The sequence below is a fragment of the Micromys minutus genome, assembly GCF_963924665.1.
Source record: "Micromys minutus genome assembly, chromosome: 1".
Taxonomy (NCBI): domain Eukaryota; kingdom Metazoa; phylum Chordata; class Mammalia; order Rodentia; family Muridae; genus Micromys; species Micromys minutus.
Genome location: NC_137969.1, coordinates 80,241,454 through 80,258,161, shown reverse-complemented (window position 1 = coordinate 80,258,161; position 16,708 = coordinate 80,241,454). Strand labels below are relative to the sequence as shown.

General features: G+C 36.2%; 1 protein-coding gene across 2 annotated transcripts in view; it reads right to left on the bottom strand.

Moving 5' to 3' along the window:
* Positions 1 to 16,708, bottom strand: part of RABGAP1L (RAB GTPase activating protein 1 like) — a gene marked incomplete at its 5' end in the record, with an annotated part of 560,236 nt that overhangs the window by 500,369 nt on the left and 43,159 nt on the right. For both annotated transcript variants that reach the window (XM_080920559.1, XM_080920560.1), the window contains 3 exons: positions 990 to 1,200; positions 12,315 to 12,507; positions 13,817 to 13,996. In XM_080920559.1, the coding sequence (XP_080776685.1) occupies positions 990 to 1,200; positions 12,315 to 12,507; positions 13,817 to 13,954 (542 nt within the window). The remainder of the gene's footprint in view (positions 1 to 989; positions 1,201 to 12,314; positions 12,508 to 13,816; positions 13,997 to 16,708) is intronic.

The following is a 16,708-nucleotide window of genomic DNA, read 5'->3' as shown; positions in this document are numbered from 1 at the left end:
AGGATTATTTGATTCTCTAAGAGTCTAACTTCTTGAGTTCTTTGTATATATTGGATATTAGCCCTCTATCAAATGTAGGATTCGTAAAAATCCTTTCCCAATCTGTTGGTTTCCATTTTTCCACCTTGTTTGCTTTACTGTTATTTTTATTTTCCCACTTGGAGTGGCAACCAGCAAGCCCCATCAATCCTGTCTAATTCCATCTCTCAACACTGGGGTCACAGGCGCGAAACATGCTGGAATTTGTTTCTTCTTCTAGTGGTAGTGACTCAAACTCAGGCCCTGTTTTGTATAATAAGAGTTCTTACTCTCCTTGGTGTTTGAGACAAAATATCTCAGTGGGACATGTGGCTGGGACTGTGGCAAACAGCAAACTCAGTGATCTGCCTGTCTCTGCCTCTCACTTTGAAGTCTTGGGAGACAAAGGAAAGTGCTTGCTTTACAAGTTAGAGAATCAGAGTAAGACCTCAAGAACCCACAGGAAAGAATCAGGGTGTGGTTGCCTGTGCTTGGAATACCATGCTAAGGAAGTCAGCAGGTAGTTCCTTAAGCTCTTACAGGCAGACCAGCAAGCCAGTCAAGCAAGAGTGGCAAATTCCAGGCCAGTAAGAGACTTTGACTCAAATTTTTTTTAATTTAAATTTTTAAAAGGTAGATAGCACCTAAAGAATGCCACTAGTGGAAGTCCTCTGCCTCCACACATCTCAGTGTCCCCACACACATTCCACACAAATAATAGTTTTCCTAAGACACTAAAGGAATTCTCATCAAAACTTTGTAAACTGCATTAGTCAGCACTTTGTACTTAACTTACCATCCTAATAGTTTTGAAAATATCTGCTCTAACAAGTTCTAAGCCTAAGTGTAATTTTTAATTTGTATTGTAAGTGAACTCATAATTAAGACCTACATCTGATTTATGAAACAACATACTGACCACCACTCAGAATAGTTAATCATACATTAAGAAAAAGAAAATTAAGATTTACCTCACAGATCCTTCTGGAACATTTGGCACATACAGAGTAACAGCAAAGGGGTATTGACTGGAAGCTCTCATGGTGGCCATTGCCCGTAAAGCCTCCACTTCACTACGAGGGGAAGAAACCTTCATACATCCTAAGTATGTCAACTTATTAAAGAGAACACTGTCTTCTTCAGGAAATCCACTTGGAGAAGATGGCCTGGGTGTGGAAATTTCTGGAAAAAAAATCAAGTCACTAGTATACATTTCATAAACACAAACGTCATTTCTTCATTTTCCTTATTGCTGGCTCACTAGCTTGTGTGAACTATTAAGTATTTTAATAAAGTTGTTTTTCCTTCAATTAATTTTTATAATTGCTTCACCCTGTATAATTTTACCACTCTGTATAATGAACAAAGTTTGAAGGAGTAAATACATAATTCAATTCAGAACATTTTTTAAAAGTTCATTATTGTTAGAGAATATCTAAAAATTTATTTTTTAAAACGATAGACCATTTAAGTCATTAACTATGTTTAATATAGGTAAATATTGAGATTTAAATTATTTTAGTATTATTATTAATATGTCATTATACACTTCAGTCAGCTTAAAAAGAAACATGAAGCAACAAACAAGGCCCTACAGTGAAGTCTTGAGTTGGTGACCAGCAGGAGTAATGCCCAACAGGAAAGCTCACTGACACTGATGGTACTGGATTTCAAAAAATGAGGAGGGAACTTTTTGTAAGAATATAAATAAATCAATTAAGTGATGGAGAAAATTAATATAAATATTCTATAAATCTGTGTAACAAAGATTCATAACTATAGATTCTAAACACAAAATAATAGTAGATAAAATTGGACCTAAAAATTATAGATAATAGTAAACAAATCCTTTAAATTATTACAAATATGAATAAAGATTTTAATTTTTTAACAAAATAAGTAGAAAAAAGAAACAATTAAAATTCTAAATCTGAATAAAATAGGATCTAAAAATGAAATATTCTCTGGAAGGTATTGAACAGAACACTTTTATCTGCAGAAGAAAAATCGTTATAGAAAATTCCTTCACCTTAAGGAAAATGAAATAAGAGAAACCGAAAGCTCCCAAGAGTGTTCTGGCTCAAGACAATATGCAAATGTAGAACATTTGTTAAATAAGCTCCAGGAATACAAAAGAATTTAATGTGGGGAAGAAAGAGGGTGATAACTGCCAAGGGAAAAAATAAATGGTTGGAAATTTCCAAAACTTGGTTAAATATATGAATGTCCATATTGAAGAATCTCAACGGTTCTTAAAAAAAAAAAAAAAAAAAAAACAAAGAAAACTACACCCAGGAATCAAACCAATGACCTAATTGTGCCAGCTTATCATCCAGGCTATTTTGGAAGGAAAAGGCAAGAGGATCACGAGTTTAAGGCCTCCTTGGGCTACAGAGCAAGTTAAAGTCTGCATCAGCAAGCTGGCAAATCACAGTCTCAAATAACAAGGAAAGGAAAGCTGAGCATATGAATCAGTGTAAGAGAAAATGGAGGCAAGGAGTAGACTACAGAACTTCTCTCATCTGAAACTGTAGAGGGGTTAAAGAAATGGCTCAGAGGTTAAGAGTGTTTGCTGCTCTTCCAAAGGATCTAAATTTTGGTCCCAGCAACCATGGTGGGACCTGTAACCTCAGTTCTAGGGAATCCAATTCCTTCCACTGGCTCTGGGCAGCACCTGCACATACTTGTGTAGAGTCACAAACACAAACACACAGAGAAAAAACATAAGTAAAATAAAAAATAAAATTTAAAAATAAAAAAAGAAACTATGGAGATGAGAAGGCAGTGAACATTTGTCCCAAGCTCAAAGACCAACCAACCACAACTATCTACCAGCAATGAAAGGAAAACAAAAAGAAAACTGAAAACTTAAAACCAACTCTTAAAGAAAAGGCATGTCAATCTGAAGCATGTCAACCTGAAGAAAATAATATCATAGGGCAATCTAGAGTATAAAAAGTGAACAAAAACAGAAACAAAAAAATGTGATAAAATTCTGCCAGGCAGTGACGGTGCATGCTGTTAGCCCCAACACTCAAGAGGCCATGGCAGGATGATCGCTGAGCTTGGGCCAGCCTGCTCTACAGAGCAGATTCCAGGACAGCTAAGGCTAGCAGAGAAACCCTGTCTTAAAAAACTAAAAAATAAACAAACATAGTTTTTCCCTTAGAAATTCTCTAAAATACATACATTACATTGCCTCTTGGGTTTTTTTCAATATATATGTGTGTGTGTGTAGGTTGATGTCTATATGCAGGTGAGGGCTGGCACTAATCAGGTCAAGGCGATACAGAATTGGATGGTGGAGAGTGGGGCAGGGACAAAGTGTTGGTAAAGCAGAAAAGAAGCAGGAGATTCAACATGAAAGACGAGAATGACCCATCTCCTCTGCATGGCTCTGAGTAGCCACGGGTAGTTATGTATACTTTCTAGGGATGGATTTCTATAGGTCAATTTATCCTATCTAGGTGGGTGGTTAATATCTTTGTAAGCTTAAAACTGGTTGTGAGATTATTGTGTAAATGAATTGTAGATTAAGAATTTAACATAAAAATCTATTTGATGTTACTAATTGTTGAGTCACGATTTTACCGGGCTGTGAAGGACAGTGTGTGAAAGCAATGGCTGAGAAGCAGCTGTAGCATGCAGATCTGGCTTGGGGCCAGCAGAATGAGATATGGGTGTGCAAGGCTTGGTAACTAACTTCTTAGGGGACTGTGCTTGGCTCCATACTGGAGCGGCTCCTGGAGTGAAAGCTCCCACAGGACCGATAGCAACAGAGCATTTTTTAAATATTTACCACAATATGTATATGTAATACATACTCAACAGAAAGGGGATTAAAACAAATTGCAGTACTTCCAAATTCACCTGAAGTGATTAAGAGACAATTATCTCTAAATAGGTATATGTTCAATACTACATAAATGGTCAAGTAATTCTATTAAGTTATCTTTCATTGAACCACAATTCTTGTTATTTCATTCTTGATTACATTACAAAATAATTATTTTCTCTTCCTAGTGTGACTTTTCCTAGCTGACCACAAGGGGGTAAATCCTTCTAAAATGTTTGATTTTTTTTCCTTTCTTTCTCAAGAATTCAAGGTATCGTTCATGTTATGCAAGTGCTATCACTTAAACCCATATCTTCACTTGCAAATAATTGAATCTCTAGAAGAAATTTATTGTATAAAGAATCAGGAGTCTGATTTTATTTTATTTCATCATGAGCAACAACTGCCCTGATGCTATTGAATCTCCACATTCCTTCAAGGAACTGAAGCCAATTCTGCCATTTTCTTTCTCTCTAATCATCCGTTTCTTTTTCCAGTCATATTGCATTGGCTAGATTTTTAAATCACAGTGCCACAGCAATAGATGCAACCTCCTTAGCTGTTCTTGATTAGATTCACCTAAAATATAAGAATACAACATAAAATTTTGATAGGGATCATTTCTCTTGTTACATACATTTCCTACTATTCAGAATTTGACAAATATTCTCATATTCTTTCCTCTTTCTCTCCCCTTCTCTCTTCTCCCTTTCTTTCCTCCCTCTCTCTGTCTATTTCTGTCTTGGTACATGGTGTGTGTGTGTGTGTGTGTGTGTGTGTGTGTGTGTGTGTGTGTGTGTGTGTGCACGCACACGCGCACCCATATATGACAGAACTTGATTATTTTATTATGTGTGCAATGATTGAATTTCTCTTAATTGTACCACTTACATAGTAAATCACTATCATACATTTTAATGGTAAATGATCTGTAACATGTCTTTTAGCTACTTTATGGGTTCCTACTTCTGCCAACCTTCTCCACCCTTATCCCTTCTAATCACTCAATACTGGGTAGGAGAGAAAGAAGGCTAGATGGGAAAGGAGGCATCTATATCATTAGACTACTTCCTGCTGGTTAGGGACATCAGATAACTTGGAGCAATTTTGATCTTAATCATCATGAAATCTCTAATCAGCAACAGCAGCACTCAGAAAGTAGCAACAGCAGGAGCAGCAGCTGCCACACCTCTCTCAGGCTCATGAATTTATACCAGAGTCTCCAGAATTCCAAACATAAATGTCCTTGCCAGAGCATTAGGCAAATCATAGTCTGCTGCTGTAGACAATCTAAAGCAACCCCATATCCCACACCTGGGATTAAAACAAAAACATATTTTCATAACATTTCAATGTTTTTAAAGAAACCAAATTCTCATTACAATCATTTTTGCAATATTAAACATTATGATTACATTACCTACACATACTTTATCATGCCCTGATATTTAATACTTTACTCAATATCCAAATTTATCTTAAGCCAATATTGAAAATTGAAATATTAAAACCCTAATCCAGTCCAGATAACTCATCCTCATTCGGGTGATTTATTGAGACATCTGAATATAGAACAAACCTATGCTGATCAATTAATTCATGCCAGTCCCCTGATCAGTTGATCAAATCAGAGTAAAATACTTAACTTCTGTTCAATCAGAAAAAGAATAATTTTTGTCTCTAGATATGAGCACATTATCACCCACCCTTACCTATCATTAACTGCTGGCAGCCACTTTGTGATCATAAGACAAGCTAGTTGCAGAAAGCTATGCCATGAAGAAAACCAGAACCAAGATCAAATGACTTCACAATGGTTTAAGACACTTGAAGCAGAAGTCCATTTGAGCCCTCTTTTGCACTGGTGGCTATACTTGATTAACAACTTGACTACATCTAGAATCAATTTAAACTCACACTATTGACACTCATGGGTGATTTTCTTAATAAGATTATTTAAGGCAGAAGACCCATCCTAAATCTAGATGGCACCTTCTAGTGGCCATACAAATAAACGGACATAGAAGAAGAAAACTGCTTTTTGCCTGTTTGTCCACACTCCTGCTGGCAAGTTCATCTATCCTGTTGCTGCACTATTTCGTCATCAGTATTAGAACCAACTTCTTCAGAATCCCAATGCGGACTAAAGACCAAACAGTTCTCCAGGAATTGTCTAGAACTCCAGCTCCAGATTAGAACAGCTGAGGCATACAGCCTCCTGTACTGAACAACTATCAGATTCTCAGCCTTGTTGAACTGCTTAAAGTGCACCCTATAAGCCATCCTAATAAATTTCCCTTTAATATAAATAATATTAAATATAATTACATTTATTTAATAAAACATTAAATATAAATAATTCTATATAAAGATAATTAAATATAATTGACATTCATTCTATCAGGAATGTTCTTTAGAAATACCTAATATAAACTAAAAATAATCTGTACTCACAAACAGGTTATTAGAGTATAATTTTACCCTCATGTGTTGCTGTGTGTTTATAAGCTACACTGGTGGAACTTATATGCTATTTTGAATGGAATTTTTGTCAATTATAATTTAAAATGAGGAGAGATAAACTGTGAAAAAATGCCCATGATATAAAAAATCTGTTATACTACTCCTTGATTACTAAGAATTTTTTTACTTGCTCAATAAGTACTAAGGACATATTTTGTGCAAAATAGCAGAGGTCATAAGGCTCAAACACAAGAGTTCTTATTCAAGGTAGATATATAGGTAAAACCATGGAAACCCAAAATAGAAACCTCCAACCAGAACTGAAAGCATGGTGGCTGTGATCTAGATTAAACTAAACTAACGATGGGTATGAACTTTGGGGGGCAGGGGCGGGGGGAGCATGGAAAGTGTTGCAAGGCTGATCTAAAACTTGTTATGCTCCTGCCTCAATCTCCTGAGTGTTCTTAAGGCCCATATGGATGACACTAACTAAAAAAACAAAAAAGATCCTGAGACAGGACTGGTAAGAAGGCCCTCTGAGGAGCCAGGGGCAGAGAGAGATCTCTGCCCAGCTCAAGGAAAGTGCGCCCCTGCCCGGCATTATCCAGGGAACCAGGAAGCAGACAATGCTCTCTCTGTTCCCAGCCAGCAGAACAGGCGCTTGGACCATCCCCCAACAGGAACAGCTGAGATCAAGGGACACAGGCCAGGTACAAGGGAAAGGCAAGAACCAATCACTGACAACAGATGGCAAGAGGAAAGCTAAAGAACATACCCCAGGGAAACCAAGACAAGCTGGCAACACTAAAACCCAGTTCTCCCATCACAACAAAGAGCAGAATGCCAAACACTCCAGAAAAAGAAGACGCAGACCTAAAATCATACCTCAAGACGATGATAGAGATCCTTAAACAAGAAGGGGAGGAAAACCGTAAAGAATAAAAAGCTTCTAAGAAGAAACAAGAAAAACACTCGAAGAACTCAAAAACTAGAGGAAAACAGAACCAAAGAAATGAAGGAATGGAAGAAGGAATTTAAAATGAAAATGGACACAATAAAGGAAACACTAAAAGAGACAACCCTAGATGTAGAAAACCTAAAATAATAGTAGTAGTAATAATAATAATAATAATAATAATAATAATAATAATAATAATAAAGAGTCACAGATGCAAGCATTTCCAACAGACTACAAGAGATGGAAGAAAGAATCACGGGGGCCAAAGACAACATTGAAAACATAGACAAAACAGTCAGAGAAGATGCAAAAACCAAAAAGCTCCTAACCCAAAATGTCTGGGAGATCCAGGACACAATCAAAAGACCAAACCTAAGGATAATAGGAATAGAAGAGGGTGAAGAATATCAACTAAGAGGCACAGTAAATATCTTCAACAAAATCGTAGAAGAAAACTTCTCTACCCTTAAGAATGAGATGACCACGAGCATAAAAGAAGCCTACAGAACTCCAAATTGGTTGGACCAGAAAAGAAATTCCTCCTGACACATAGTAGTCAAAGCACCAAGTGCCCAAAGCAAAGAAAGAATACTAAAAGCAGTAAGGAAAAAATGACATGTAACATATAAAGGCAGACCAATCAGAATCACACCCGATTTCTCAACAGAGACTATGAAAGCTAGAGGAGCCTAGAAAAACATCATGCAGACTCTAAGAGAGCACAAGTGCTAGTCCAAGATGCTATACCCAGCAAAACTATCAATCACCATAGATGGAGAGACTAAGATATTCCAATACAAAACTAAACTTACACAATATCTGACCCAGCACTAAAAAGAATTATAGGTGGAAAACCCAATACAATGATGGGAACTACATCCTAGTAAAAACAAGAAAACTCCTAAGCAAGAAAACCAAAAGAAGAAAAACACACAGGCACAATTGAACCTACAAAAGCAATAATAGCAGGAAACAGTAACCACTATTCCTTGTTATTTGTTAACATAAATGGACTCAACTCCCCAATAAAAAGATATAGGATATCAAACTGTATACATAAACAAAATCCAGCATTTTGCTGCATACAGGAAACTCATCTCAGAGACAAAGACAGACACCATCTCAGAGTAAAAGGTTGGGAAAAAAAAAAACTTCCAAGATAACAGCCCCAAGAAGCATGTCATCAGATCCTACTACAAAAGCCTATACTGAACAAAGCTAGAAAATCTGGAGGAAATCAATGAATTCCTAGACAGAAACCAGATACTAGAGTTAAACCAGGACCAGGCAAACCATCTAAATAATCCCAGAACACCTAATGAAATAGAAGCAGTCATCAAAAGCCTCCCAACCAAAAAAAGCCCAGGTCCAGATGGGTTCAGGGCAGAATTTTATCAAACATTTGTTGACGACCTAACACCAATACTCTCCAAACTATTCCACGAAATAGAATCAGTTGGAACTCTACCTAACTCATTTTTTGAGGCTACAATAACCCTCGTTCCTAAACCACACAAAGACCCTACAAGGAAAGAAAACTTCAGACCAATCTCACTTATGAACATTGATGCAAAAATACTCAACAAAATCCTTGCAAACCGAATCCAAGAACACATCAAAATAATCACTCACCACCATCAAGTAGGCTTCATCCCTGGGATGCAGGGATGGTTTAATATACAGAAATCCATAAATGTAATCCACCATATAAACAAACTCAAAGAAAAAAACCACATGGTCATCTCACTAGATGCTGAGAAAGCATTTAACAAAATTCAACACCTCTTCATGTTAAAAGTCTTGAAAAGACCAGGAATCCAAGGCCCATACCTAAACATAATAAAAGCAATATACAGCAAACCAACAGCCAACATCAAACTTAACTGTGGGAAACTTGAAGCAATCCCACTAAAATCAGGGACTCGAAAAGGCTGGCCATTCTCCCACCTATTCAACATAGTACTGGAAGTCCTGGCCAGAGCAATTAGACAGCAAAAGGAAATCAAAGGGATACAAATTGGAAAAAAAGAAGTAAAAACATCACTATTTGCAGATGACATGATAGTGTACTTAAGTGACCCCACAAATTCTGCCAGAGAACTCTTACAGATGATAAACAAGTTCAGCAAAGTGGCTGGATATAAAATTAACTCAAACAAATCAGTAGCCTTCCTATACTCAAAGGACAAACATGTGGAGAAAGAAATTAGGGAAAAGATACCCTTGACAATAGTCACAAAAACTATGAAATACCTTGGTATGACTCTAACTAAGCAAGTGAAGGACCTGTATGACAAGAACTTCAAATCTTTAAAGAAGGAAATCAAGGAAGATCTCAGAAAATGAAAAAATCTCCCATGCTCATGGATTGGAAGAATCAACATTTTAAAAATGGCCATCTTACCAAAAGCAATCTACAGATTCAATGCAATCCCCATCAAAATTCCAACCCAGTTCTTCATTGAGTTGGAAAGAGCAATGTGCAATTTCATATGGAATAACAAAAGACCTAGAATAGCGAAATCCATCCTCAACAACAAGAAAACATCTGCGGGAATCACTATCCCTGACCTCAAGCTATATTACAAGGCAATTGTGCTGAAAACTGCATGGTACTGGTACAGAAATAGGCATGTGGATCAATGGAATAGAATAGAAGATCCAGAAATGAGCCCTCACATATATGGTCACCTGATTTTTGACAAAGGAGCTGTAAACATTCAATGGAAAAAGGACAGCCTATTCAACAAATGGTGTTGGTCCAAATGGCACTCAGTATGCAGAAGAATGAAAATAGACCCTTTCTTATCTCCTTGTACAAAGCTCAAGTGCAAGTGGATCAAATATTTCCACATTAACCAGGTACACTGAAACTATTAGATGAGAAAGTAGGGAAAACCTTAGAACACATAGGCACAGGAGTAAATTTCCTGAACAGAACACCAATGGCTCTTGTTCTAAGGTCAAAGATTGACAAATGGGACTTAATGAGATTGCAAAGTTTCTGTAAGGCTAAGGACACAGTCAAGAAAACAAAAAGGCAGCCAACAGAGTGGGAAAAGATCTTTACCAACTCTACATCAGATAGAGGCCTAATATCCAAGGTATACAAAGAACTCAAAAACTAGACACCAGGAAATCACACAACCCTTTTAAAAAATGGGGTACAGAGCTAAACAAAAAGTTCTCAATTGAGGGATATCAAATGGCTGAGAAGCATCTAAGGAAGTGCTCAACATCCTTAGCCATCAGGGAAATGCAAATCAAAACAACCCTGAGATTCCACCTCACACCATTCCAATCGGCCAAGATCAAAAACTCAGATGACAGCAGATGCTGGCGAGGATGTGGAGAAAGAGGAACACTTCTCCACTGTTGGTGGGGTTGTAAACTGGTACAACCACTCTGGAAATCAGTCTGGCGATTCCTCAGAAAATTGGACATAGTACTACCTGAAGATCCAGTTATTCCACTTCTGGGCATATACCCCAGAGACACGCCAATATACAACAAAGACACATGCACCACAATGTTCATAGCAGCTCTATATATAATAGCCAGAAGCTGGAAAGAACCCAGATGTCCTTCAGTAGATGAATGGATACAAAAATTGTGGTACATTTACAAAATGTAGTACTACTCAGCTATCAGAAACAATGACTTTATAAAATTCTTAAGAAAATGGATGCATCTAGAGAATATCATCCTGAGTGAGATAACCCAGTCACAAAAGAACAGACATAATATGCAGTCACTGATAATGGGATACTAACCCCAGAAAGCTCTGAACACCCCAGAAACAACTCACAGACTGTGTGAAGTTCAAAAAAAAAAAATTAAAAGAAAAAGAAAAAGAATAAAACCATTATGCTCAATCCTTACACACCAAGAAAACTTTGAGTAATTACGGGTTACATCCTGTTTTACATGTATTTATGCTCATTATAAGTAGTAAGACCTTAATGCACACTATCAAACCTTTGAAAAAAAAAGAAAAAAAAGTATCTCCATATTAAAAAAAAGAATCTAGATATATTCTATAGCTTAATGTTGGCAGTTTATTTATGGACTCATAGTGGTTACATTAAAATAAGTAATATATATGCCAGTTTTAGCTCTTTGTCCAACCAAACACAATTTTTGTTATATTATTTCCATATTCAACCTATGAAATAACATATTTTCTTCCACAGTAAGCAAGATTATACATGTATTTCACAACCTATATAAGTCTTACTAGATAGCATTTGCCCCATAGTTTATTTTCCAGATGAGAAATAGATTATTCTCAGGAACCAAGGACCATTTTTATACTGGATTGTAGCTTAGCTCAAAACAAAATAATTGTAGGACCTCTGCAAAAGCAGAGCAATCATATTATACCTGGATTTATCTCATAAAGGAAATTAAGTTTTGCTTATTGAAGTAAAACCTTACCTTTTTTGCTACAAAAAATGATTATAAGGTCAATCAATCTTCCCCAAACTACATTAAATTCCCTGCTGTGTTTAAATTAAATATGTCTTTTAGATTGGTTTGTCATTTTGAAGAGATACATAGTTGTATTTTTTCACTCCTGTATATAAATTCCTTTTAGCAAATAATTACCATAACAGGCAGAGATATTAAAGAGAACAAAAATCTCAAAAAAAAAGAAAGAAAGAAATAAAGAAAGAAAGAAAGAAAGATAGATAGATAGATAGATAGATAGATAGATAGATAGAAGAAAAGGTAAAGGAAAAGGTTAACTATAACTATTGGGCTTGAGAACTGGAGCATCAGTTAACCCACTTGCTGTACAGCCCTGACGACTGGACTCAGGTCCCAGCACCCACTGGACAAACGCTATCTAGCTCCAAGGGTTCCAACACTCTATGACACGTGTACGCACACAGGCAAGGGGAATATGCACACAATGACACAGCCACACATATACATGCAAATCTTTTTTCAAGATTAAAGACAATGTTAAAATTTTCTAACTTTCACCTTAAATGTTGTTATTTTATTCAATTTACCTTATTATCTTTTAAGTATTACCTGTATTAGATGGATCCAAACGTAACTGGAAAGGTGGCTTATTTGTTTGGCTGGCTGGAATATCTCTAATGGAACAGTCTAAAATCTCACTTGATCCTTGGCAATCAACAGGTAGACTGCTTTGTCCTTTCTCAGAATCTCTCAAAATCTCTTCCATGGCTTTTTCCAACTGCTCATCACCATTGGAAGTTATCTAAGGGTAGAGCAAGAGAATTCTTTCTCAATGTCTTAATTTTAAGTTTTAATTTATTAAAAATATTTCATTTTAAGAACTAAAATCTAAACATTCAAATAAATACTGAGAATTTGCCCAGTAATCCTTATTTCACATACCCATAACACACTGAAATCCTGAATGATAAGATCTACTAAATAAAAGAGGGATTCGTTTTACAAAAGGATTCTTCATAAAACATTGCAAGTGCTTTCAAACTGCATTTGATTCAAGACCAGTAAGATGGCTCAGTGGATGAAAGTGCTCACTTGCCAAACTCAACTACCCGAGTTCAATCTCGAGATCCAAACGTGGCACACTGTAAATTTCACTTAAACAATAGTATTTTTTAGCATCTATAAGCATATTTTCAATTTCTTTATAAGTCCATTAGCTCCTAGACTATTACTAATTTTATTAGAAGTTATATTTTTTCTGAAAATTAAATAAATCACAAGCCTAAGTAAATAAATAGTATCTTAAACACAATAATGCTAATACAATTGTCAAAAATAAGGTACTGAGACCATTTAAATAGACTATGTACTAGACATAATACAAGCACTGAATAACTCTTCTATAGTGTATTTCTGACTCACTGATATATTTTTATGCCATACTTAATATTAAGACTAAAACAGTACTTTATAATTATTATTATTATTATTATTATTATTATTATTTCCATTCCTATTTACAAAAAAAAGTTACCAATTCCCATGTACATATAACAGAGCTTGCTTGCTTTTTATTCAACTTCAGAAAAGCAGCCCAAAATTCAGGAAAGAAATAAGAAAATATCCAAATGAAAATTTAAATGCAAAAAATTTAAGATATACACTTTTAAACTAATTAGTCAACAGTCTCTTACCACGTGATTTAAATCAAAAAATACATAACAGAAAAATCTTTCAATTAAAACCCATAAGAGAAACAAAAACAGTCAAATTTATACAAGAATTAATCAAAAAGTTTAATTCACATATTACTTTTTTCTCTATTTCCCATCTATTTTGTCCTCCAAAAATGTATTATTAGAAGATAAATAACCAAAATATAATTGAGGGAAAAAACCTTTTGAAAAAAATATCAAGCCAAATAATTAGCCTCTGGATGAACAAAACATTTTATTTTCAAGATCATCTGGAGGAGCCAACCATACTGTGGTTTTCAGTATCCAGGCCAGCGCTTTAAGAAGTCCTTTGGTGCTCATCCCCAGATGAGCTTCAGACAGTTAGAAGGGGAAAACATAATGAAAAATAGTATAAGAAAAAAGAAGAAGCAATACCTTCAGCTGTGGCTTCCCATCATCCTTTATAGAAGAGTCATCTGTGTGCTGAGGAACCAAAACAAACTCTTCACTGTTCAGTGTGACCGCAGAATCAGGTGACCCACTGACCTTCTGTAAGGAAGCTCTGACCTCCATTTCAGCCCTGCAAACCTCTCTGCCCACATCCACCTGGCACAGCTAAAGAAAGTACAAAAAGAAAAAGGAGAACTTGATTAAAAACAAACTAGTTTTAAAATGAACTAAGAAAGCTTTTTAAATGGTTCATATGAAAAAGAATCCTGGCAAGCAAAGTATCTCCAAATTAGGGAGGCTGACTTCTTGGACTAGGTCACATGGTAGAAATGCACTCTCTGCTCTTAACTTTCAGACTAAAAGAATACTGCTACCTGAAAAACCCAACCCAGCTGAACCTCAACCATACAAATTTATAAATTTACACACACGGGGGTGGGGAGAGGAAGGGAGAGAGAGAGGGAGAAAAAGATGGAGGGAGGGAGGAGGGAGGGGGAAGAGAGGGAAGGGGAGAAAGGGAAGGAGGGATCTCCCTGTAGTCTCAGCCTCCCAGGTTTGAAGCCTTTAACCCAGAAGTTTAACAAGGAAAACACACACACACACACACACACACACACACACACACACACAGTACAACCCTGTCCAATAAAATATAGATATTCAATTACTTCATTAAATCCAAAGCATTTCAAGAGACTTATTTCCTAAAAACCAAGTTTCATACTTTTAAATCTTTGGGGGTTAGTGAAGTTGACAAATTAATATAAAATTTAATATTCTAAGTCATGTGTCTTTCTTCTCTGGAGATACTAATATTTTATAACACTCAAATAGAAAGATTTCATACATTTGTATTCATGTACCAAGTTAGGTCTCAATAATCATATTAAATAAAATTCCATTTTCTTGATAGATCTATAGTCTCACAGAAACTCAAATTTCTAGAAGTTCATAAAGTTGTTTACTCACACAACTAATTCTGACTGAAGATATTATATACTACATAACAGACAGTATACCTAGTCCTGGGCTACATGCCTTAAGAAGGCTGGGCAAGTAGGCACTGTTCCAAAGCTTAAATACTACGAGAGAGAGAGAGAGAGAGAGAGAGAGAGAGAGAGAGAGAGAGAGAGAGAGAGAGAGAGAGAGAGGGGAGGATGGAGAGGAAGTGGGGAAGAGTGAGTGAGGAGAAGAGTGAGAGCGAGAATTTTCTAAATCTAAAAGTTTCAACAGCAAGTGACAGAAACGGTGCAGAGTATGGCGGAAAAGAACTCTTGGAGGGAAATACATGAGTGAAGATCTAAATGACAAAAACGAATCTTAAATCAAATAGCGAGCGCTGTAAATAAATGGGTAATGTGAGGAGGCAGGAGAGGCAGGCTGGCCTGAAGAACACAGGACCCTGCAACCCATGGACAATCCTTGAACAAAGACAAAGTTCCCAGAAATGCTCTTTCAAAGACATCACTTTTCACTGCACAGATAAACAGGGCTGCAGTGTTCCACTTTGCCATTAGGTGGCACTAAAACCATTAATCTTGTCTAAAAAAAAATCCAAGTTCAAATTGAACATTTAAAAATTACTTTTCAATATTAAAAATAAAAATTCCGAGGAATATCCAAACAACAAAGGATTATACTCCTTAGGTACCTGTCATCTACTGCTGTTATGTAAGTAAATCACTAGGTAAGACCATTTCTCTTCCATGTTTCTTACTTTATGTTGTGTCTCTGAGACTCCAGCATGAGTTACTTCTCTTTTAAGCTGCACTTTGCATCCTTACTTGCCAAAGCATCATGTAAGCCAAGAATCTTATGTGGTCAATCCTCCAATCCACTGTCAAGGTTTTCTACCGGACCTCTAAATGCTGAAGTCCTTTTCCCTGGCTCACTTGCTGTAGACATCCTCTCACTGTGCTGAAGGAAAACCGTCCACATGTGTCTCTGTGCTCAGTCTCCCAAATTTCTATCCCAACACTAATGTCCTCTCTGATTTCCTGACTTGGAGTCCAAATTCTTTTGTCATTGACAAAGAAAAGTTTTATCAGTATCTTAAGTCAAATGTGACCAAACAATTACTAATGAGCCCCCCATACCTGTCCTCATCTCTTTAACTAAACCTCTTCTTCTAACTTAGTCAAAGCAGAAACTAGATGTTACCTTTGCTTCATACTTCACATCAGCAAGTTATGGTCAGTTCCCTCCAAAACAAATTCTACCTCTATTCCAGGGGAAATACTGCCAGCAGAAGAAACTGCTGGAAGAGTATACATAAAACTACTCAGATTCAATTTAAAACTTGAGAGAAAAATAATTTCTGCTATAAGGCATATGAAACCAGCCTATATGCCATTCCTTACTTGGCTAAATACACTCTCTCATTAGAGAACCTTAAACCAAAGTCTTTCCCATGTTACACTGACTCTTGGGACTCTTACACCTTCTAGTATTCATTTTCATTGAGGCATTTAACACATATTACATGAGTCTCTACTCTGCACCAGACATTATACTCATTAGTAAAACCACTGTTGTCTCTGTCTTCCCAAAGCTAACATTTTCATTTAAGATATAGGCAATCCATAAAAAAAATAAAAATAAAAATAAAAAAAAACATGATCACACCCTGCTATAAGGACTACGACAGGTGATGAGAGTATGAAAATGCCATAAGAAAAATGCCTTTTAGAATGCCAATTAGAAACTAAATTTTTTATTGTTTTATTTAGATTTATTTATTTATTATATATAAATACACTGTAGCTGTCCTCAGATACACCAGAAGAGGGCATTGGATCCCATTATGGGTGGTTGTGAGCCACCATGTGGTTGCTGGGATTTGAACTCAGGACCTCTGCAAGATCAGTCAGTGCTCTC